The 23,543-nt window shown below is 47.2% G+C and overlaps 1 protein-coding gene across 1 annotated transcript in view; it reads right to left on the bottom strand.

The window, feature by feature from the left end:
• Positions 1-21,844, bottom strand: part of clec16a (C-type lectin domain containing 16A) — a 57,739-nt gene extending 35,895 nt beyond the window's left edge. Inside the window, 11 exon segments of the mRNA XM_035397281.1 lie at positions 3,483-3,711; positions 11,334-11,447; positions 11,732-11,782; positions 12,130-12,304; positions 12,864-12,987; positions 14,775-14,780; positions 15,964-16,069; positions 18,582-18,730; positions 19,028-19,161; positions 20,417-20,545; positions 21,597-21,844. Of these exon segments, the coding sequence (XP_035253172.1) occupies positions 3,483-3,711; positions 11,334-11,447; positions 11,732-11,782; positions 12,130-12,304; positions 12,864-12,987; positions 14,775-14,780; positions 15,964-16,069; positions 18,582-18,730; positions 19,028-19,161; positions 20,417-20,545; positions 21,597-21,670 (1,291 nt within the window). The 5' untranslated portion in view covers positions 21,671-21,844.
• Positions 21,845-23,543: the final 1,699 nt, after the last annotated feature.

The raw sequence follows: 23,543 nt of genomic DNA, 5'->3' as shown, positions 1-23,543 counted from the left end.
TTTCATTATTACCTCTGAAAAATATCCAACCCACAAACCTAACACAGTTCCCAGAACCAATCCATTACATGTTCTGCATGAACTAGGAATATTGTTTATGAGAACAGACCCAGGAGATCTTCAGGAACAGATAAGAGTGGCTGCAGGTTTTTGTTTTAGTCTGGCACTACATCTAATTCTACTAATAAACTAATGATGGCCTTCAACCAAGACCTTGGTAAGCAGAATCAGAGCCGCCTCACTGCTGGGCAGGCACACGCATCATCCCTTTTCAGACAAGACAAAGGGATGAACACAGTAATGCCGAGCTGTTCTCCAGTCCTTGTGAACTGTATTGGAGGGCGCAGTCCTGTTCACTGCATTCTGTTACATCCCCACAAGGGGCAGGCCGCATGTGGCACAAGAGCTCGGATGCATCTGGAAACGCTTTGCAGCAGCTGTGGGCAGGGCGCAAGGGGAGGGAGCCTCCCCAGCCCAAACCCTCCTCCGCCTCTTAATAAAATCGGAATGAGAAACCGCATCCAAAGAAGAAAGGAGCAGGCAAACAACAGGACTGGAGGAGGGGCTCTCCTCCCAATCCATTTCTATACAAAGGGAGAAAGCGAGTGCGGTCGAGAGACACAGACAGCCGCGGAAAGAGCGGTTTGCCCACGTAGGCGCAGCGGATCACAGGGAGGCTCAAGAGACCTTGTAGAGCACTCCTTCCACCTATCAAAGTGGCATTCACAGTTTATGCTTTTAACACTGCTGGTCAATTTTGCCCTATAAAACCATAGTAGGCTTGTCTGTACTCTCTACCGCTTCATTTAGTAGCCTTTCATCAGTTTTTTTTTTTAATCTCCAGGATTTGAAGGCCACTTATACCCATGAAATGCTGTAGTATAGGGCCTTGTGCCTGTTCATCAAGCCGTACATTTGCTCTCATTATAGAGATTCCACTAGTGCCTACTAGTGGTCAGACTGTGGTAAGGCTTTCCTGCGCACGCAAAGCTGCTCCAACCTCACAGCAATGGAATGCATTTCACAGTGGAAAACAAGAGGGGGAAAAAAAGCAGCAAATGGATGTTATGGAAAAAAAAAAACTGCTTGGCAGTGTTAAAGCTTTCTTTTTTTCCTTGCCTTCCACTTAGACACTTTGTAATAATGATGCTGATGGGCTTTTTCCCCAAAACGTCAGCTCATATTTGGAGTGTGCGTTTATCTCGGTCATGACTGCAAGGTCATCACTTTAGAGGCTGGCTTTCCATCTGTTTAACTTCCCTTTGGCATCTATCGTAGTTCTCGCTGCTTCTCTGTAGAGGACACTCTGAAAGACAGAGTGACGGAGGCCTCTGAGAGGCCCTGTGCTAAAAGCACCAGAACAAACGTCCTGTGTGAAAACCACACCGAAAAGCGGGGGTCCGAAGGGGAGCGGCCGGTTTTCCTGTACGTTTTAGTTTCAGCTCCCATGTGCATAACTTCATTCACTGATTGGATAATGAGTGCACTCATTTACAAGGCCTAAACTAGCAGCTACTGTAAATGAAAGAAGAAAAAAAAAAATGACACTATCCCTCTCGGGGTTGGGACTGACACCCCCGCAGTGGATGGTTCATGCTACTAAACAATCATCTGTTAATCAAGTACCAGGATTAGTCCTTCTTACTGGTGTCAGACTTACTGTAAAGAAACCCAAAAAAACCCCAAAAAAAACAAAAAACCACAATGACAGATTAATGCACAGGCAGCAGGGTGGGACACCACACAAAGACATCAATGGGCGGGGCATGCGTAACCAGGGTGACAGACGTTAAGGTGGAGAGCACAGAATGAATGTGAACCACGGTGTCAGGGGACAGGAAGTGGACGGACGCGGGGGCCCCCGGTCACAAAACTGGCGCGATGCAGGTAGCCGACTGGCGGGGTCCTGGGAGCACTCGGCGCACGTCCACAGGACAGCCAGCGACCATTTTAAACCTTAAAGGCCACACAAAGACCAGGGACTGGCTTTCACCCTGGAGCCCATCTGTGGCACACTGTTCAGAGGGAATAAAGCAGTGCCAACCTGCAGGCACCCGAGCTGACTAAAAAACCCCAAAACCCTGTAAATGACCCCCCCCCCCCCCCCGTGGACATTCCTTTCTTTCTTCTCTTTCTTTCCTCAGAATTCCTTCTAAGGTAAAGTTACAGCTCCAGCTGTGTGAGATCATCTGTACAGGCTCATCTGCGTAACGGCACAAACATACGGGCGGTTTGACCGTCCGCTGGCACACCTCACGCCCCGCCCTGTCACGCCGGGGCTGCAGAGCACACGCTCGCGGCGAGCGCCTTTGCTCTGGAGGCCGCTTTACCGCAAACCACAGCAAGCGCCGTTCCCCAGTGCGTCCGACGCCCCACGGGATCAACCAATCAGGCGGCTCTGTGAGAAAATGAGTTCGTACACGCACGAGGCCCGGCTAAAAGCAGCCCGACTGAGCGCCTGTTTATCGCATTCAGCCGAAACGCTTTCTCCTTGCATTTATTTTCAGAGACGGGTCTCTGAGCCGCGGGCTCTGATGGAGATCAGATAAATAAAACGCACGGCGGGATTATCGGTAAGCCCTTCTGTTTCTGAGAAGAGCTCCGGGGCGACCGTGTTAAGAGGGCAGTGACGTAATGAAGTCACACACCGCCTCCCCCCCCTCCATCTTACTTCACCACAACAACAACACACTCAGCTCCTTCCCTCTGTCTCACTCCCTCTCTCCCCCTCACTTCGTCTCTCCATCCTGCCCACCCTCATTCTTCCTCTCCCCGCTCTCTGAACCTCTCTTCCTCTTCCTTGCCCTCTTTCACAATCACTAGACCCCCCCCCCCTCTCTCTATCAATCTCTGCAAACAAAATAGCTTTCTCAGAAGCGACTAAAATATCTATTAACCAACTTAACATTTCAGCTTGAAATTCACTGGAAGTTTTTTTTTTAGAAGTAAAGCGACCGCTGCGAAGTTGCAGTCATAAAATAAAATGCTGCTTGTCAGTCGATTCAAGTAATTAGACCTTTTTCCAGAAAATTGCAGCCCACATTCCAAACAGCTTCTATCTGGGAACAGAGCCAAACAAGTCAGAGTAGTATTAGGGATGAGATTTGTATAGTTTTTCCCTTCGATTAATCACGGAATACAGATTTTTTCCAGACCCTTACTTTCTTAATCAGAGGCAGAAGGTAACTTCAGAAGAAGGTTTATCATTAGCACGCACACACACACGCCCGCACACGTGCACACACACACACACACAAAGTCTTGCACTCTGACAACAGAAGAGAATAATGAGGGGTTTGAAAAAATGAGTAGTTCCTGATTTATCTGGGGGAAAAAAAACACATCAGAGTAATTTGGGGGGGGGGGGGGGGATTTGCCATCAGTTTGGACCTTAGCGCCAGTTTTGTGGGCGGGGTCCGCGGTGGTGAGGAGGGGGTGGAGCCTGGATGGCTGACATGGTGACATTCATCTGGTGCACTCACCTTCCGTGTCCCCGCAGGTTCGGCTGCTCTTTGAGCTAGCCTCTGTACCTTTGGCCTTCTCGGGATCCTCCTGGCCTTCCTCGGGAGCCTTTTCCTCCTCCTCTTCCTCCCCCACGTTCTTGTAGTTGGGCCTTTTCTGAGCTCTCTTGCGCCCCCGCTGGCGGCTGATCTCCAGCGAACGCTCCAGGCTCTCCACAGGCTTGGTAAACCGCCGAACGCTGGTGTTGACCTGGAAAGACATTATAGTTATTTACCATTTACCATTTGTCTACAACAGGGAACTTGTCCACAAGGCAACACCACTTCCCGGGGGCAAGTAAAACTGATCAGCCGCTCGGCTGATGATTCAGGGCTAATTCACAATTCCGTCAGTTCAAATCTTCCTTCGACGCCGCTAAGCTAGCGCAGAAGGAGAGCTGCGTGCGAGGAAACAAACAGGGTCACAAGGCAGGTGTCATGTTGGTCATGGAGGCCAGTACACTTTTGACCAACGGCACAAATATGCGTATAGACCACCCAGATAGTCAACTCCCTTGTACCGTCCATGTTCTGTCTTTCTTCATGGCAAGTGGCTGGGAACAGATTAGTAAGAGGAGTCTCTCGTGCTAATGACAAGATGTAGAATGTTGAACATTTTAGCATTATTCACAATTACAAAACTTAAATATCTGTTTTTTGTGCTGGTACTCCCTTACTTCAATTATTAAGCAGTGCCGCATTTTCTTGAACAAAGTTGTCTCGTCATAGAAAATAGTTCTATTAAACAGAATTCTAAAAAGAAATCATTGGGTAGTACACACGCATTGTTTTGTTTTGACTGTCTGTTTTGTATTTATGGGAAGTGTGTCGTCTTGCTTTAGACGAAGAACCCCCAAATGCCACTAAACCCATTGCAGATGCAGACGATAATGTTCACTTTTTTTTTTTTTGTTTCACTTCTTTTTCATCAACAGTCGTCACCGTCTTTTTACTGGCTGACTCCACAAAGAGCTAATGTTAGCATTATTAGGCTGCTTGGCTAAAAACGATAACACTGTTAATCTTGCAAGCTAGCTAGTTGGTACATCAGCTACTTGTTCAATTAACTGGCCCGAGGACATGCATCAGCTCAAAAGCCAACTTCAGCACATTTCACGAATGTGAAAAGAGAGACGTGGATTAATGTACACTGTCCCTGTTAACAGATTTCATGAATTACTATACGGAAATAAACCAAAACCAAACACAACTTGGTGGTTATGGTGGTAGTAAGAGCGAAGCAAGCAGCCATGTTGACATTTGTGGTTTGTGTGTCTTCATCAACCAGTGACACCAGCGCTTACTATTGGTGTAAACAGTTATTTGTCTGTACCAGACTCAATTCCAAATGCTAAAAGGTTATTGCAGAGGCTCTGTGCTTTTTCAAACATCATGTCACAGGCGCCAGATCCAGGCAAGTATACATTTAGTTTGGGCAAGCAGATTTCCTACCAACTTGCCTGAAGGAGTAAGTAAAATATAAAAATAAATTCAATAAAAAAAAAAAAACGTTAATGTTTAAGTTCCAAGATAAGAGATATAACCTGGTCACCCACTTTACAAAAAAATGCAAAAGGAAATGAGCAGTTCCAAAAATAACAGCATTTTAAAATAATTTCGTCTTTAACTATGCAGGTCCGTCCCGGCAAGAGGTCAAAGCACACGGCACAAATTACAGCACAACAAAATGCAAACAAGACAATGGAAGGCCAGTCGGCGTCAGATGAGTAAATGCACGCAATGCACATGGGAACTAACGTCTTCTGCGCATTCGGTGTAAAAATACGGAGCGGGTGAACAACCAGAAAATGAACTTATGCTGATCATACACTCAGGGGTGATGACCGTATGGTCAAGAGGGGGGCATGACAGCATCAGTGAAACATGTGCGGGAAGCACGCCTACAGGAAGTCACAGACGGCCGAACGCCAGAAAGGGTTGATGCACTTCCTTTAACACATTGTCGGCTTGCAGAGAAATGTCATCTTATCGCAAAGTTGCCCTGAATAAGAGCGCCTGGCTAAATGCCAGCAGTATAAATGTCCCGGTTCTCTGAAAGCAGTGGCTTTCCCTCAGCAGAACCACCACTTTCTTTCACAGAACCCCACCCCCCAAACCCACGATATGAACATACAAAATATCTGAGTTACAAGGGCAGGGAGCACCAGGGTATAACAGAACAACGGAGAAAATGGCCAAATTAACACAATTGCTAAGAGCGCTAGCCAATCACCACTCGGCGATGCTCGTGTTCCAGGAAGCTGGCGCCCACTGCGCTGCCAGGATTACACCGGGTCACACGGAGGCGTCCGCCTCGCTGCCCGTTTCGCTGAGTCTTCTGTAGCAGTCAAAATAAAGTCCCGTCCAAGAAACACAGGCAGCAGTCCCATCCACTTCCTAGGAACTAACACTCCGCCCCGTGCTTCGCTGTAAACACCAACGAGGGCCGAAGCGTTCCCAAATTCAGAGACAAGCGGCAAGGCGGCGAAGCGAACCATTTTCCTTTGCAGGAGAAAGTGTGCAATATTTCTTCCCTGCCTACTGCAGAGCTGTTGTTGATCCTTACAGTGGGACGAATGAGTGCACATAAACAGAAGCGACTACAGCTCCCACTGTGGCCCATTGTCTGCACGGAGTGCATCAATTACAGCTTTGTCTCAGAGAACAATGGTCTCTGGCTGCATTGCAAAGCAGAAAAAAACCAGTTCCGTTTTTTCCCCTCTCGTTCATTAGGCACCCCATAATACTACTACCTGTAGTAGCTGAGGCCCTCTCCAGCACGCGACCGTTACTCGCTTCTATTTCGCATCAGGCGACAGAGAGGACAGCCCACCGGAGCGGCCCCCGGAGGGCCGAGCGGACCCATAACGCCCGCAGCGACGGACGCGTGTCAGCAGCCCTCCCCCACCCCACCCCGCCCGCCCGCCCAGGGGCTCCCGGCAGCATCGCACACCGCTCCGCTTCTCGCACACCTCTGCACTTCTCACACGGGCAGACGTGTCTGTAGGAGGCGCAGTCATTTCACACGACACCTGCAAGCCGCCGGTAATGAAACGCGCCGCGTTCCGGCAGCGAGCGGCGCCGCGTGCGTAAGCGCTCACGCACAGGCCCCACAGGCCAGCGGAGCTGACGCACTGCACTCCAGCCGAAAGGAGGAATCATCACACGAGCCTTCAATGTAAAACATTAAGGGCTGCTGTGGCTGCAAGAGGGTGGCTGACTATGCAGAGCTTCTCAAGTAGCAAACGGGCTTGAGAGTATAAAGGTAGCATAGCATAGCCAGGGCTAGTAAACCACAATATGCAATTTACAATAACGAAACCCATGATAAATGCATAGGGCTTTATTAAAAATTTATTATTACAATGCAGGCATTTAGCAGACGCTAATCCAGGGCAACTTACACAACTTTTTATTTATGTATTATTATTATTATTATTTTTTTTTTTACATAGCATTTACATTGCATCCATTAATACAGCTGGATATACGCTGAAGCAATGCAGGTTAAGTACCTTGCTCAAGGGTACAACGGCAGCGTCCACCCTGGGGCTGAAACCTGTGACCTTTAGGCTACAGGACCAGTTCCTTAACCCACTGTGCTGCACTGCCGTCTACACAACAAAGAGGACTTCCATACCCGCCACCCGCCCAGCCTGCCCGACCCCCCCCCCCCCACCCCCCCCCCCCCCCGGCCCATCGCCCCCGCCCCTCCCCCCCCCCCCCCCAAGGAGCTGGGCAGCAGGTGTTAAATTCTTGGAGTGCAAGTGTGAGAAAAACCAATAAACACACGACACACGCACACCAAGGTTTTGATGTTTTTTTTTACCCTGTGCAGCGGGGGTTTGAAAGGCGCCAGTGTGGGCGCAGGTTTCCGTTCCAGCCCAGCACAGCGACAGCGGACTCAACCAATCAACCACCCGGGTGTCTGAGCGCTGGGCTAGAACACAACGCCGGTCCCTTTGCGGATAAGATCGGGCTCCCCTGCTCCGCAGCGCAAGCCGGACTTGGCTTGGGTGCAGGTTAAAAAAAAATGTATTAAACACAAACACACACACACACACACACACACACATATACACACAAAGTTGCAGAGGCTGTTGCCATGACAACGTCCTCCAGTCGGCCTCTTAACCTCAGGCGAGCGTCCCGTCCCGCCCCCCCCCCCCCACCCCCACCCCCACCCCCCTCACAAAGACCCTGGCTCTCCCGTCTGAGGAGAACTGAAGGGCCTTTTCTGGTCCTCGGGCCCTGGATGGGTGCAGCTTGCTGGTAAAGCGGCGGAGAGGAGACAGGCAGGCAGGCTCCCCCGAGCCCTTTTACGAGAAACGGTGCCGACGCTCGCAGGAGATGTGAAACTGCGATCAGGTAAGCTAACCGCAGCAGCGCTCGGCAGGAAGTGGGCCGCGACCCCGCTGCCAGGCTGGAAGGAAGTGGAGACCTGATTTCGAAAAACTGCGCCGAAGTCACGCGGCAGCGCCTTCTCTGAACCGCCGCCGCGAGCGGTACCGAGAAAACCCGCCGGCCTCCGAGCAGAGCGCCCGGAGGAAGGGCTTCAAAGGCACAGCCCAGCGCACCAAACGGCGGTTAGGGAACTGGACTTGTTACTCAGAGGTTGCGAGTTCAACTCTCAGGCAGGGCAGGGCAGGGCAGGGCATTGCCATTGTACCGCTAAGCTAAAGCAAGGCACCAAACCAGAATTGCTTCAGTAAACGCCCAAGAGCACATACATACACCTGCATCTGATACACGCACAAACCAGCGCTCTGATGCAGACTGAAGGAGGTTCTCTGATTTACCTACTGCTTCCTTGGTTTTTAAAACTGGTGCACGCAGGGCCAGTCTTTTTCCACATGCTATTTAAAAACCAGCATGTGGGCAACGTGCATTGCTCACGTGTTACTAAAAAAAAACAGTGCGCATTCTTAACTGACACAGGTATGACTCACTATTCCATCACTAATGGGAGGCCTGCCGCTGCTGCACATGCAGACATTGAACACAAATTTTGAGGCAGCTATTTGGAGGAAAAAAGCCAGACCCATCTGGGGGGGGGGGGGGGGGGGGGGTGCATTTGGCTCCCGGGGCAGCCAGTCCAACGGCCCTGCGGGCCTGGACATTATTTTTGGGTTTCCAAGAATATTCCAAGAAAGTATTCCCTTGAGAACATAATTTTAATCTCCTCTTCAAAAACTGGACGAGTTGCCATTAAAACAATCATTTTCAGCAAACAAACTATGTACTGGTAAATATCTAAGCAGACGTTTCATCGCGCTGACAAAGTACAGACACACACATGTGAACGGACACAAACTCACGCATCACACACACCCGCCAACGCGCATGCACACAACCCCCACACACAGCTGATTCTCAAGAGCAGAGAGAGGAAAAAAAAAAAGAGTGAGAGTAAAACTAACCAGAAGACCTAATATCACACAGAACCTCCCCGACTACAAATTCCCACAGCACGTTTATAATCGGACTGACTGTAAACACACGAGCCATATCACAGGCGTGCTCATTTCAAACCGCCGCGCGGGCATCGGGGAAACTGCAGAGGCCACGGGGCTGGAAGCGGAGAGCAGTGAAAGGGAAGAGGCCTCAGACCTATTAGCCTGCCTGCCTGTCTGTCTGTCTGTCTGTCTGTCCGTGGTCTGCGGTCGGCTCATGGATCAGTCACTGCTTCTCAGAAACGCGGCTCACAGTACAGTAACCCGGCCGAGAAGCACGCACCGCGCGTACTGTAAATGCTCACACTCACACTCACACACCAATGCACACACACACACACACACACCAATGCTCACACTCACACTCACACACCAATGCTCACACTCACACTCACACACCAATGCTCACACTCACACTCACACACCAATGCTCACACACACACACACACACACTCACCAATGCACACACACACACACACACACACACACACTCACACACCAATGCACACACACACACACGCACACACACACACTCACACACTCACCAATGCACACACACACACGCACACACACTCACTCACACTCACTCACCAATGCACACACACACACGCACACACACTCACTCACACTCACTCACCAATGCACACACACACACGCACACACACTCACTCACACTCACTCACCAATGCACACACACACACGCACACACACTCACTCACACACTCACCAATGCACACACACACACGCACACACACTCACTCACACACTCACCAATGCACACACACACACGCACACACACTCACTCACACACTCACCAATGCACACACACACACGCACACACACTCACTCACACACTCACCAATGCACACACACACACACGCACACACACTCACTCACACACTCACCAATGCACACACACACACGCACACACACACACTCACACACACACACCAATGCACACACACACACGCACACACACTCACACTCGCACTCGCGCACACACACACACTCACACTCACACCAATGCACACACACACACACACACACACTCACCAATGCACACACACACACGCACACACACACACTCACACACACACACCAATGCACACACACACACGCACACACACTCACACTCGCACTCGCGCACACACACACACTCACACTCACACCAATGCACACACACACACACACACACACTCACACTCACACTCACCAATGCACACACACACACACACACACCAATGCACACAGACACACACACACACACACACACACACACACACACACACGCACACACACACACGCACACACACACACACTCACACACTCACCAATGCACACACACACACGCACACACACTCACACTCGCACTCGCACACACGCACACACACACTCACACCAATGCACACACACACACACACACACTCAAACTCACCAATGCACACACACACACACTCACACCAATGCACACACACACACACGCAAAGGAACACATACAAGAGCGCACACACACACACACACACACACCAATGCACGCACACACACACACACGCGCGCGCGCACACACACGCTCAGGAACACATACAAGAGCACACACACAGACAAGAACACAAACACACAAGAGCACACACACACACAGACAAGAACACAAACACACAAGAGCACACACACACACAGACAAGAACACAAACACACAAGAGCACACACACACACACAACCACAGGAATACACACTCACACCCACAGGAACACACACACAAGAGCGCACACACATACACAGTTAAGAACACAAACACACAAGAGCACACACACACACATACGCAATCACAGGAAAACACACTCACACCCACAGGAACACATACACACACACGAGCGCGCACACACACAACCACAGGAACACACACACAAGAGCACACTCACACATACGCAATCACAGGAAAACACACTCACACCCACAGGAACACACACAAACAGGAACACACACACAAGAGCGCACACACATACACAGATAAGAACACAAACACACAAGAGCACACACACACACACTCGCGTGCACACACACACACACCAGCCTCTCAGATTCCTGCAGCGCACCCTCTGGACGCACTGGTCCTCAGACACATGTGACAGCATGCAGTCAGGGCCGCACCCGCTGTGCCACCTGCGCGACTCTGCAGGAACCGCAGCAGCCCGGGCTGCAGGTCGCCATGGTTACCACAGGAGCCAGCGGCCCCCCCTGACGGCGCGGTGAGCGCGCGGAAGCGGAGCCCCGGGGACGCCTGGCACACAGGCCAGCGACTCGCGGCTCGCTCGGGCCCCGCGTGCGAGAGCTCGGCGGGGGGGGTGGGGGGGGGGGGGGGGGGGTGGGGGGGGGCGCTCACCGAACTCTTGTGCGTGTCCTGCTCCGTTTGCAAAGAGAACACCGACAGGTCCCCGTTCAGGATGACGTCCGCCAGGGAGGTCACCAGCGGCTGGTGGTGGATTATGAGGAAGACCTGATGGGGGGGAGGGCAGAGCGTTACCACGGGGATGGGGAGACATTTCTTACCAGCACGACATCACAGCGTCATGGAAACGTTCCCTCCGAGCTGTTCTGCCGTCTTACTGCTCACCAGCGTGTTACCACAGCATTACGGAAAGATTCTTTCATCTTGAACTCATTACCACAATGTTAAAGAAATGTTACCTCGAAGCCCACACAGGAACACAGTGCGAACAAACAAGACTGCCCACACACAACAGAGCATAGATGTGGGGGGGTGGGGAGGGGTACTCATACCTGTGACAGCAGGTACAGCGACACCTGAGCGCTTATCTTGCGATCTTCATCCTGAAGGGCAAAAATAATGGCAAAAAAAAAATGAAAGGCAAACATAAATGCACTCAGAGTGCTTAAAAATCCCTCCCGTATTCAAAACATTCTGCAAAATGAATGTGTTCATTGGGTAATATGGCTAACTTCTGATACCTTTATCCAGCTCCCATGACAGGTTGTTATCCCCCCTCATGGACCCCAGTTTGAGAACTTTATGCGTAAGTACCGGGGAAAGGGTGACAGCGATTTGCGGCCATCTCCCAAAGTCAGTGAAAGACCAAGTCGCCAGAACGCATCTCATCTGACAGATGGCACCTCCTGCGGTACAGTTTCCCTGTGTAGCTGGGCTTAGCGTTGCTCACCTGCTCGTGGCTGACCAGCGAGTAGACGTAGAGGGGCAGGAACAGCCGGTTGAGCAGGTGGTCGGTCAGCACGTCGTTCAGGAACTCGCAGTTGATGATCAGGATGTCGTTGAGATAGTGCAGGTGGTCCAGGTGCTCGGCGACCAGGTCGCTAAGCTTCCCCCTGTTCCTGTGTCTGTGGAGAGAGAACTCCGACATCACCCACCGGCCCTCCAACAGTCCAGCAGCCTACTGCATACAGCCAAGTCTCCAAACCCCCGTACTGAAGGGCCACAGTGTCTGCAAGGCTACTCAACTTACACGCTGCAAGGCTACAAGACCATCAAGGCTACTCCTGATGATCTTAAATTTAAAGAAACGGCGCCCTCTGGAGTTCAGTTTTAGAACTATTACATAAATTAATCTATCTCGAAGTAGTCCCTTTTAAGTCACAAATTCATGGTTTTGAAAGACTGATTTTTGAATACTCCATTCCAAAATAAATGTAAACATTGTATTAAACATTGGCTAGTGTGTTTTAAGATTTCTACAGAATTAGTTACATACACCAATGCAAATGTAAACTTGAAAGGTTGATTTTTTCACTTAGACAAAGGAGAAGACTTCAGGAGACACTACTCTGGTGCTACACTGACCCCTAATGGACAGCATGAGAACTGCAGCACACACACACCAGGCCTCCAGCCCGTGAGACGCATGTCACAGACGCGCTGTGTGGTAAGGGGCTCGCTTACTCTTCGTCCGTCTGCACGCACTTGTCCAGCTCGATGACGTGGCTCCCTATGAACCACACCAGGTTGGAGAAGTAGGGCACGGCCGTTTTATCCCGGATGTAGTGGAGCATGTGCTGGTTATCCACTGCAAAGGGGGGGGGGAGGGTTACCAAGGTTACACAACCGCAGGGAAAGAAAACGGGGGGGTACGAGCGCAGTCGCCCACCGGTGTCTAAGGGGGGGCGTCCGCGATTCGGTCCTGCCGCCTCGCGGTTCGCCCTCAGCCAGCGAGCGGCTGACCTCAAAGGAGCCGCGGCTCTGTCGACCCCAGCGCTCTTCCTGGAGCGAGTCTCGCCCGTAATAACGAAAGAGAGGCGGGCTGAAAGAGCCCGTCACTCCCGGCTGAGGACCAACCGCCAAACGGGACGACGGAATCGAGGCCCGTGCCATGGAAACGGGGCGCGGGGGGGGGGGGGGGGGCGGGGGGCAGGCACCCTAGGGGCCTGAAGCGGGCGCTTCACGGGTTAGCAGGGGGACACGGGACAGCCTGACGGGTTAGGGGGGTTACGCACTTCTGACAGAGGGAGAGGGAAAGGGACCTGCCGCAATGCACCGTGGTTAAAACGGCGAGAAAACGACGCGTTTGAGCGCGTTTCTTCCCCCCCGACTAGACTCCTTCCCTGAGCTTGGTTTCCTCCTATGAACACCCTTTTGATGCTCGTGTTCATTCAGTTGGGGAGGTGATTATTTATACATCTGAATAACAGCAAGATAAATAACGGAAGGTTATTCCAAACAGCCCATGAAAGGTGCCTTCTTAATGTCCTGAACGTCAAAACCGACAGGACGATTTTTCAATGCTGCGGTCTTCATACACAGTTTGTCCAGGTCAGGCTTTAGGGGTGTGTTCAGCCCTATGAGCTGCTGCTGCCTTTGATTCATGGCCCAGCTCAGAGTTATCTGGACTGGTCTTCATAAAGAACATACTTTCTACACACAGACATGAAAACTACAAACTCTACATCTTTAAAATTAAATGAAAATAAGAACTCCGAGATTGCAGACAGCCAGCAAACAGACAAAACGTGCTTAGATTTGGACAGTGAGGGAAGAAAACTTGGCTCGACTGGGAATTACTTGGCTAAGCATCCAGAGGAAAGGAACTTCCTGGCTTGCAGAACTGACCTTTACTTGGAATGTGCGGGGCACTAACCATCCCCAGATAAACACTTCTCACAGTTCCAGAAACCATGAGATTACATTCTCAAAACATGGCACAGGTTTCAAAAACCAGCTCCCTGGGCCTAACTAAGCCAGAGCAACAAGGACAGAAAAATTCACACGGCTAACTGAAGCTTCGCCGTCAGTCGCCAGCCTGTCAGTTAGGGTGAGTACGTATTTATGGATGAAGTATTCGGGTCACAAGTCCTCAATGACGATGTGACCGTAAAGCATGACCCAAACGCACTATGATGGAAGACAGCAGCACGATGGCAAGCATTTGATGCCAATTGTCTTTATTATTAAGGGGCAGGAGCATGGAGAGGAAGGGGAGGAGTTTTGGGGACTCTGTGGATCCAGTACAGGGCCACGTAGTTGGCAGTGAACATCATCTTAATCAAGTGCCCCTTGTGCCCGTACCCAGAGGCCAGGGCACACCCAGGGCCATCAGTTTGTAACCATGGCAATAAATCACACCTAACAAGGAAAGCAACCAAAGAGGTTTACCATTTTGAAACCTGCAGTTTTTTTTTTTTTTTTTTTGCTTGTTTTTATTTTGTCCTGGCATCTTGCTGGGTTAATTCAAATGTGGCAAATCTACATTGCCATTGTCCCTGACTTCATTACCCAGAGGCATGCGTTATCATTCACAAAACAACAAAAAAAAAAAAAACAAGAAATATCAAAAGTTCCAAAACTGGACCAACTTACGTGACACTGGATTAAGGGACACAGGAGTCACCATTGAGGGAGAAGGAAGAACAGATACAGTTAATTGGGTTAAGGTGTGGGGGGGAGGGGTGTGGGGGATGGTCTACGACAGCATCATCCTACTGGGGAGCTGCTATGTCCAAAAAGAACACAGGCACACACATGTTAATGAACCCCAAGCAGCTACCACAAAATATCTGCAAACATTTCAATCCCAGTGATCATGTGACCACAGGAGACAGCCCACCACTGGTCCTGACAGTGCTATCGAAGCATGCAGTACGTCTTAGTGTCCAAACACCCACAATGCATTACAGTACAGGCTTTGGCTACATATCCCAACATATTCTATGCTATCATACCTTCAACAGTGCCTGAACATGGCAGTTAGAGCCTTGCATGCAGTTTTTCGTTGTTTTTGGTTTTGTATTTCTTTTTTAATAGCAACGTAGAGAAATACTATATTCAAAGGCATGAGAAAGAAGAAGATAGAGGCAGCAAGAAAGCAACCAAAAACCCAAAGAGGAAACCTCACTGAGCAAGACAGTGGAAAGCACACTGCCAGATAATTTGCATTGCTTCCACGCTCCTCCAGTCATATGATGAAATGCTTGGGCCACTGAGAATATGATTACTAATGGAAAGAATAAAAACCTAATTCTTTCCATGAGTACATTTAATTGAAGGGGAAAAAACACTTCTGTTGAAGCTGGATTCCAACAAAACTGTCTGACTATTTTTGTGGTGTTCTATCACCTACATGTGAGTGTGAGTGCGTGCGTGTGTATGTGTGAGTGAGTGTGTGTATGTGTGTGAGTGTGCGTATGAGTGAGTGAGTGTGTGTGTGTGCGTGTGAGTGTTGACAGCAGATATGAGTGAGGCTCCGCCTGGATGTGTGAAAAGAAACTATAAATGGGACACAGACCAGAGGCAGGCCCAACTATCTGTGCAATCTATGCAAGATAAACATCAGTGCCGTGCGCCATTTTATCAGCTTCGACCCTCAGGCCTGCAAGCATGGCCATGCATATCATCCTGGCAGCCTGTGAGAACAGGAGTGGAAGGGAGGGGAGAAGATGGGGAGAGAGAGCGAGAGAGAGAGCGAGAGCGAGAGCGAGCGAGGGAGAGAGAGAGAGAGAGCAAAGTGCAGGCTTGGAGTGGGGGGCATTCCGTGGGCCCGGTTACTCACCTTTGTACACATTGAGAGTAATAGTCCTGACTGCGATTCTGACCATGCTCTCTGGGTGGTTGAAAAACTTAATGGCCTCCGTGTACAGGGCAAAGTCATTAGTGTGCTGGAAGCATGGGAGACAGAGAGCCAGGACTTAAACAGGGCACCGCGCCGGACACAGGGGCCACTCAGAGAGACGCGGGCCGCAGAGCGCAGCCCACACCCAGGACTACAGGCCTGCGACCTGTAAAGGTCACACCCAGCACTAAAGGTCACCTTTCACCTCTGACAATCACCAACCACTTCATTTTATTATTTTGATTTCTGACTAATTTACCAAAATGTTCAATATCACCAAAAAATTAAAATAAGCATGCAACATGTTATTCAACTATTTAACCATTATTTATATGTTGAGAGAGTACTATACAATAAAACAAGAACGCTCTTTAGGCACTAAAGTGCTAAAATATATCAGACACAATAGGCATGTGTCTACAGCACGGCTTCCTCAAAGACTGGAACCTTGTTGCTATCACCTGACAAACTGTGTCACAAACTACCCCGGAAACACTCCCACAATTCACTTTGGCCTTACAACATATCTTCAAATCAATGCAATACATAGGTAGCAAAAAATATATATATACACGTTAACCAAAATCATTCATTTCATATACACTTATATGCATTGGAATACGGCTTATGCCTAGACCACTTTTGAGTTGCACTTTGGGTAACCCTGAAATGAGCAGTACTGTGGCCATGCACAGGGGACATGCAGACGCCGCGGAGCTGAAGCCCATGCTCGCGCTGCCGCCTCAGTCTGCTCACACAGAGCAGGGGGTCAGGCGGGCTGGCTCCCCGCCGGACGGTGTCTCTCTGTGAGCGAACCCTGCCCTCCAGCCCCTCCTCCTTACTCCTGACACCACCGAGCCAACCGGTGGTTCCCCGGAGCAAAGGCAGTCGCATCCGATACCCTTTACCACCGTTTGCAGTACACCAATAACTTCCCCCTATACACAGGAGCCGGAGAAAGCTACGGGACACTCTCCTCGCCGAGCGTCTGGGCAGGTAAAGCGTTATAAAGGTGCTGTATTGGAGACAGACACTTAACATGGTACTTTGTGAGAGATTCTACAGTGAAGGGTCAGCAGCAATGAGTCAAGGCAGCATACGCACCTGTAGCATTCCAGAATCTAGACGACAGTTTTTTTTTTTTAAGAGGTTACAGATTCTGTTGTACAACCTATAATTTAAGGCATGCATGTACATGCTAAAACAAATTAACATATTTTTAAAATAAGTTTTCATAGGGTTAGTAAGGCAATTTTGCATTGTCACCACTGTTAAAAATGAGGTGGCACTAGTCCAACCATAGCGTAGCAACCGTTACTAGGCAGTGGACCTCTGTCAAGCTTTCTTAGTTGTAGGCTAATGGTTAGCAATAGCTTGCGATCGTGGCCAAACAGTGCGTTTTGGGAACTTTCAAAAGCGATAGCTTGTTAACAAAACAGTTAAGGGGAAGATGTTATTTTTTCTCCGTTTCCAAAACCATAATCAAATGAGGAAAAGCGTAGGCTGTGAATAAAACATAAAATTAAACCTCATTCACAAAAGAACCCCAAGAAGATTACCTATGTTTGCTCCAAGATAGCGTAGCTGTGCCTAATCCCACATTTAAAAAAAAAAAAACTTGTATCTTTAAAAACACGATTACCATATTTACGCTAGTTTGTTGTTTGTACTTTTAAATCGACTCGATAGACTGCCTGTTCCGCTGCCGTATTGATTCCGTCTGTGCTCCCGATCTTAGCATTGAATGAGCCCAAATTTACCATGTAATCAATTAAACAAAAAGGTGCCAGAAAATAAAGTTGGCTAATCCTCTAGAATTTTGTAGAATCCCATAATCCAGTGACACTGAAGCAGATTTATTTAGTACATCTATAAAGATTCCGATGGCTAATATATAATATGATATACACTATATTTGTACACTATAAGTATCTTATCCATGACCTAGCCTGCTGTACAAAAATAACACTGTTGCTTTATATCCATGTCTTCTGCTTAAATCACTAAGCGATGAGGTGACTGACTTTTGAACTGTGATTGGTGGGCTTTACTAATTATTTACAGTTTCGCTGCATGTAGCCGTAAAAGGTATAGTGCAGACCTTTCTGTCTACTTCTCTCTGAAATCGAATATCCATTTTTCCAAAAATGACTAAATATTTCCTTTGTCATTTTACACATCTTCATGGTTGATAATGCCATGCTTGCTTAGACTGACACAAAAAGCTTGACGGACATCGCAACAGTAGCCAAGGAGAGCAGGGCGTAGCAAAGGGGGAACTCCAATTCAGTTCACTCAATTAAAGAAAATCTATTGAAATGCAGTTCAGTAAATGAAAAATGCTCAGATAACATTATGGGTATTAATTATTGATGAGCTGAATTTACAATTAATTTCCTGAACTGGGTGAATTGAAATGGAATTGACCTTCAACCCTGCTGGGTGGTAGGCCTCGCCCAACATCGCCACCTGCAGGAGCAATGATGTAAGCATACGTCACTGTCATATGGGAGAACCATGCTTTAGTTTTACTGGGCATGGCCATTGGGGACCATTACCTCGTTGTAGAAGAAATGGACAGTGTGGTTGTTAAGCTTAAGGGATAGGGTCTTCAGAAAAGAGATATAGTACGCCATGATCTCCTCGTCGGAGAAGTCAAACTTATGGACGATGATGGAATTGACATGGTTGTTGGAGAGCAAGTAATCTGGGAAGAGAAGAGCGGGAAAAATCTGGGTGAGCTTTTAAAATTAAAAATGGAAACGCAACAGCGATATAACACACAAGTTAAATCTTTATCTGTGTGAGTGATTTTGTGAACACAGCATTTTGTGTTGCATTGAAGCAATAAAAAACAATTCATTTTATTGTCAAAAAGTATGAAAAAGTGTTAGCTGCAAGATGCTTTATCATAATTATTAACACACAGTATATTACTTTATGATGATAATGTTGGAGTAGGCTACTTGCAGAAATGAGTTGTGCTCTGGACTACCAGACTTACATAGAGACGTTTCATGGCTTATGTTTTCAAAAAGAATGTTGAGGGTCTGCAGGAGCTGAACACAGACATAGCGTCCAGACTTCTGCCGGAGAATGTTCAGGAAGAACGCAAACATGTTCTTCTCCAAAAAGAAGCTGCATGGGAACAGAAACACAGGAATTACACAAATATAGATATCATACATATAGCCGTGACACCCACATACATAGATATTATGCATATATTACGCACATATAGCGTTGATATAGTCACAAATCCACAGGAGTACATTTTACGGCACTTAAACGAGTGAATGCACTTGAAATGCGTTATTTGCCCCAGGGCTTGGGGCACATCAGCTTTGCATTGCATATCTGACCTTACTACCACCACACCCTGCTGCATTCCCAATCAGTTCATCTGCAATTTCGTCACTTTTATTTGGTGGTTACAAACCTTCTGAGGCTAAATTAAACGATATTCATACAGACCAGCTTTAAGAAGTTGAGCCACGCAACTTTGTAAAACAGAAAATTTTCCGTTTCATGTTACTGGATTCAGCAACATTTCACAGCCCGTCTCTGTCCGTCATTCTGAAAGTTCCAAGTTCAAAATGGTGCAGCTATTTTGAGCTACCGTGCACTCAATGCCATTTGTGTGGCCTTATGCTACTTTGAAAGCAAAGCTGCATGGTGTGCACAGCTTCTCTCTCCTCCAGATGAGCCTTGTACCTCAGAGGGGTGATGAAATAGGGAACTGACAGACGTTTCATAGAACAGAAACCAGAGAAGAGCTCAATCAACCATGAAGCACACTGGTAAATCTAATAGAACAACACCAACGGGAACTGGTGGATAACTCCTGGCTATAGTGCTTAGATATCTAAAGGGATCCCAGAAGATTAGGCAGAAAGTATCCAGCAATCACCATTGGCATTGTTCCGTTTATAATGAGCAATACAATAATTGGTTGAGCTCCTCTCTGGTCTCTCTGAACATGACAACAGACCTGTCATATCCCTATTTTATTATACCTAACACCTCAGACAGATGTAGAATACAGAAACAAGCACATAGTGCAATGGTTTATGATGTGATATGACAATTTATAATAAAATAGTCATGGCATTCCATAATAATCAGGAAGCTTCATAATATTACACAGCAACCATGGCCTGACCTAGCAATCTGGTTGCCAGATTGGGAGATCTACCAGGCTCCATAATTCTACGGCTGATGGCATATAGCCTAACTTCAACTTTCAAAATACAGGAAACATGAAAACACTATTTGTTAGCAGTTTAGTCTGTCTAGAATTTGCTCCGCACTTATCTCCAGATCGTGAGATATCTTATGCAATCGCGCTAGCTCTTTATGACGTAAAGGACTTAAAGCCAAAGACGCAACTTACTCGAACACCGAGCTGTCGTTTTGATCCCCCCATATCAGGATCTCGGTAATCGAGCGAATGGTTTCCACAAGCAGATTCCGGTTGTGATCAGTCACTGTTGTATTTTTTGTTAAGACATGGTACATGTACCTTGAAGGAAGACAAAAACAAACGTAACGACATGCAATGAATTACACAACTTATAGCTACTTTGTGGACCAGTAAATACCTTACAGTAAGGGCAAAAGATTGTTGCGTAACGCTAGCATACGACATGCTACATGTGCCATGTTAGCACCTGTTGCAACAACACAATAAAGTTTCCTTCATTTAAACTGTCAAATCATGTGCACATGCAGGCGTGTACTAATTGTTACCACTCAGTGTTTATGTTATTATTATCGAAATACGTGTAATCACAAAAGTTAGGATTGGCAAACAAGCCAAACGAATATAGCAAATTACACTTAATCAGTTCGTTAGCGAGATATCTGTTATGGTAATGGTAATCCAACGTTAGCTAAAACGTTTACCGTAGGATGCTAAATTAGGTGTTTCTGTAACGGTAGCTATGCAAAATTAGCAGGGAAGAGACAGTCGACAAATTAGCCAACTAGCTGTCGTAGATCACGTTCGTTAGCAAGATGACGATGGTAAAATAAAATGACGTTATCTTTGAAGATAGCTAAATAGCAACACAGCTTTCTGGGGTCTTGTTTCCTGTGGACACTTTAAACTGTCAACTTTGACAAACACAGCTAGCTATCTAGCTAGCTAGTTAGCTAAAAACACAGGCAGATGTTTGATGTTGTTCATGGTGTTCTAAATTGTAAACGATTTCTATTGTAACGATTCTATTGCCCTCTAAACGGTAACTTGATCCGCAATGTCCTACAGATTAGCAACTGCCTAAATAGGTTTCTAATTATCTAGCTAGCTTCTAATCTTCATAAACTGTTGACTGGGCTTGTTGTCTCCTCCAGAATAGCGGAAGCGCCGACAGTTTGGCTCAACAGCAGCAAGATGCAGATACGGGCCTGTAAATGCTGTCTACTACTCACTACATATCATATTAGCTACGCTTTCGGAGAAGCGGACATTATCAAATAAACAGACCTGTCAACCAATTCCGAAATAGTTAAGATAAATAGTTAGCCAGCTAACTGAACAAATAAACAAAATGCACACTGGTCATGCTTACTTTAAATGGTCCAGAGAGTGGATGCTTTTGGATTTTCCTTGTCCTCCCACCCAGCTTCTCGATCGACCGAACATGTTTGCACTCGTAAAGATTTTATTTTTAACGTGCACTTATTAAATTAGTCCATAACCAACCACTATGAAAACAAATACACCAAAAAAATGCAGAACGGTGCGCTGACATTCGGAAGTAAGACCTTTCTCTCCGCAGTTCTCCACACTAGCTCACACCAACTACACCAGTTAATATCCGGGTTGAACCCCTTGGAATTGTGGGGAATGTAGTGTAATTCTTGTAGTTTGCCCGAGTCATCAAGACGTTTCACAAAAGTTTTGCAACTACTACTCCCAAATGCCCTTATAGCTCATATTACTTCAGAGCGTAGCCAGGTGTTAAAAGTAAAATCAGAACAACAGTGATAAAATCTATTTTGTTCGACGCTGACTCAACGCACCAGATTGTAATACGTCAATATGGCAAAACAGTGTTCTTTAACTAATCGGTGTCAAACGTGATGCAAGGTGATATCATTTCTGACAAAAGAATGGTTGGGGTACTATTTTGCTATATGATATTGTGCAGCAAGCAGTCCACCATAAAACATCAGCCAGGAAGCCCGACAGAAACCAGGATCGTGTGGCAGCTTGGTTGGTGACGCAAAATAGCAATTAACCAAGTGAAGCAGGCTCGTGTCCATTATTGAGTTGTAGCTTCTTGCGCATGTACCCACGTTATTTAATTGAATTATTTTGCGCCCCCGGTGGACTGTGTCTACACTCGAGCAGTCATCCCACATTGTACCTTCTTTCTGATGGTTTGAAGCTAAGCATGGCAGTGTTATGGTTAGTACAGTACTAGAATGGAATACCTGGGAAAGCAAACTTGCTTCTGGAAGTGGTAATTTGTGGCCAGCAGAGGTCAGCCTTGCCTCTTGACGAAGCAGACAACATTCCCTCAGTGCAGTGGCATGTTTTCTAAGAAAATTCCTTCCCTCTTGACGAAGCAGAAAACAACATTCCCTCAGTACAGTGGCATGTTATCTAAGAAAATTCCTTCTTTCAAATGTGGGGCTAGGCTAAGGGATAGTCCAGCGTAATATTTCCCCTAAACAACTCAACCATCATAGACCCTCAATATAAAATAGTTTACTTTAGTTATGTACTGAGTGTTCCATTATGAAATGTTTTATTGTAAATGCAAAATAATGTAATTCTGTTGGCTAATTAACATACATGTTTGAAACTATATTTGTGGGTGATGACACACAGGCTTATAAAATACTGCTGTTATATTCAGACAGTCCTTGTTGTAATTTATGCACCTATGCAAATTGAAAACAAGCTTGTTTCATATGAAACGGGAAGTTTAAAGGGATAGTTCACCTTTTTTATACCGAGGTCCGGTGAGTTTCTCCTTGGGGACATGTTTGGCTCAAAACATGCTCACTCTTTGTTAGCCGTTAGCTTTGTTAGTCAAATAACTTTGATTTGATGGGGGGTGAGAATCACCACCTGATAGCTATTTCACAAAGACACTATCAATAAACCAAACTTACAAACTTACAAAATCAATTAGTCATATGTTTATTTGCTTGCATAAATACATATCTTGTAATCGAATAGTGCCAATATAGCCCTAAAAAAAGTATTTTTGTTGGGTTTGTACCACCTGACTTATCCCTTTAAATGTATTTTGCACAAAGCCTATGAAAAGGTTCTTCATTAGTTCTTCAAACAATAACAAGGTGCTAATTACACAAAGCCACCACTAGATGGTTCTAAATTAGCCAAGAAAAAACGAGCTGAGGAAATATAATCTTTTCTATCAATTTCTATCAAATAATACAAGACTCTAATCCCCACTTAACAGTGCACATGCAGAGCCAGCACTACCTCTGTGGTAACATGAGTAATGCTGGAACATTCCTTTCTTCAGGGTCTACAGATA

The sequence above is a fragment of the Anguilla anguilla genome, chromosome 17, assembly GCF_013347855.1.
Source record: "Anguilla anguilla isolate fAngAng1 chromosome 17, fAngAng1.pri, whole genome shotgun sequence".
Taxonomy (NCBI): domain Eukaryota; kingdom Metazoa; phylum Chordata; class Actinopteri; order Anguilliformes; family Anguillidae; genus Anguilla; species Anguilla anguilla.
The sequence above is the reverse complement of the archived record's forward strand: the minus strand, read 5'-3'. Positions and strand labels throughout refer to the sequence as shown.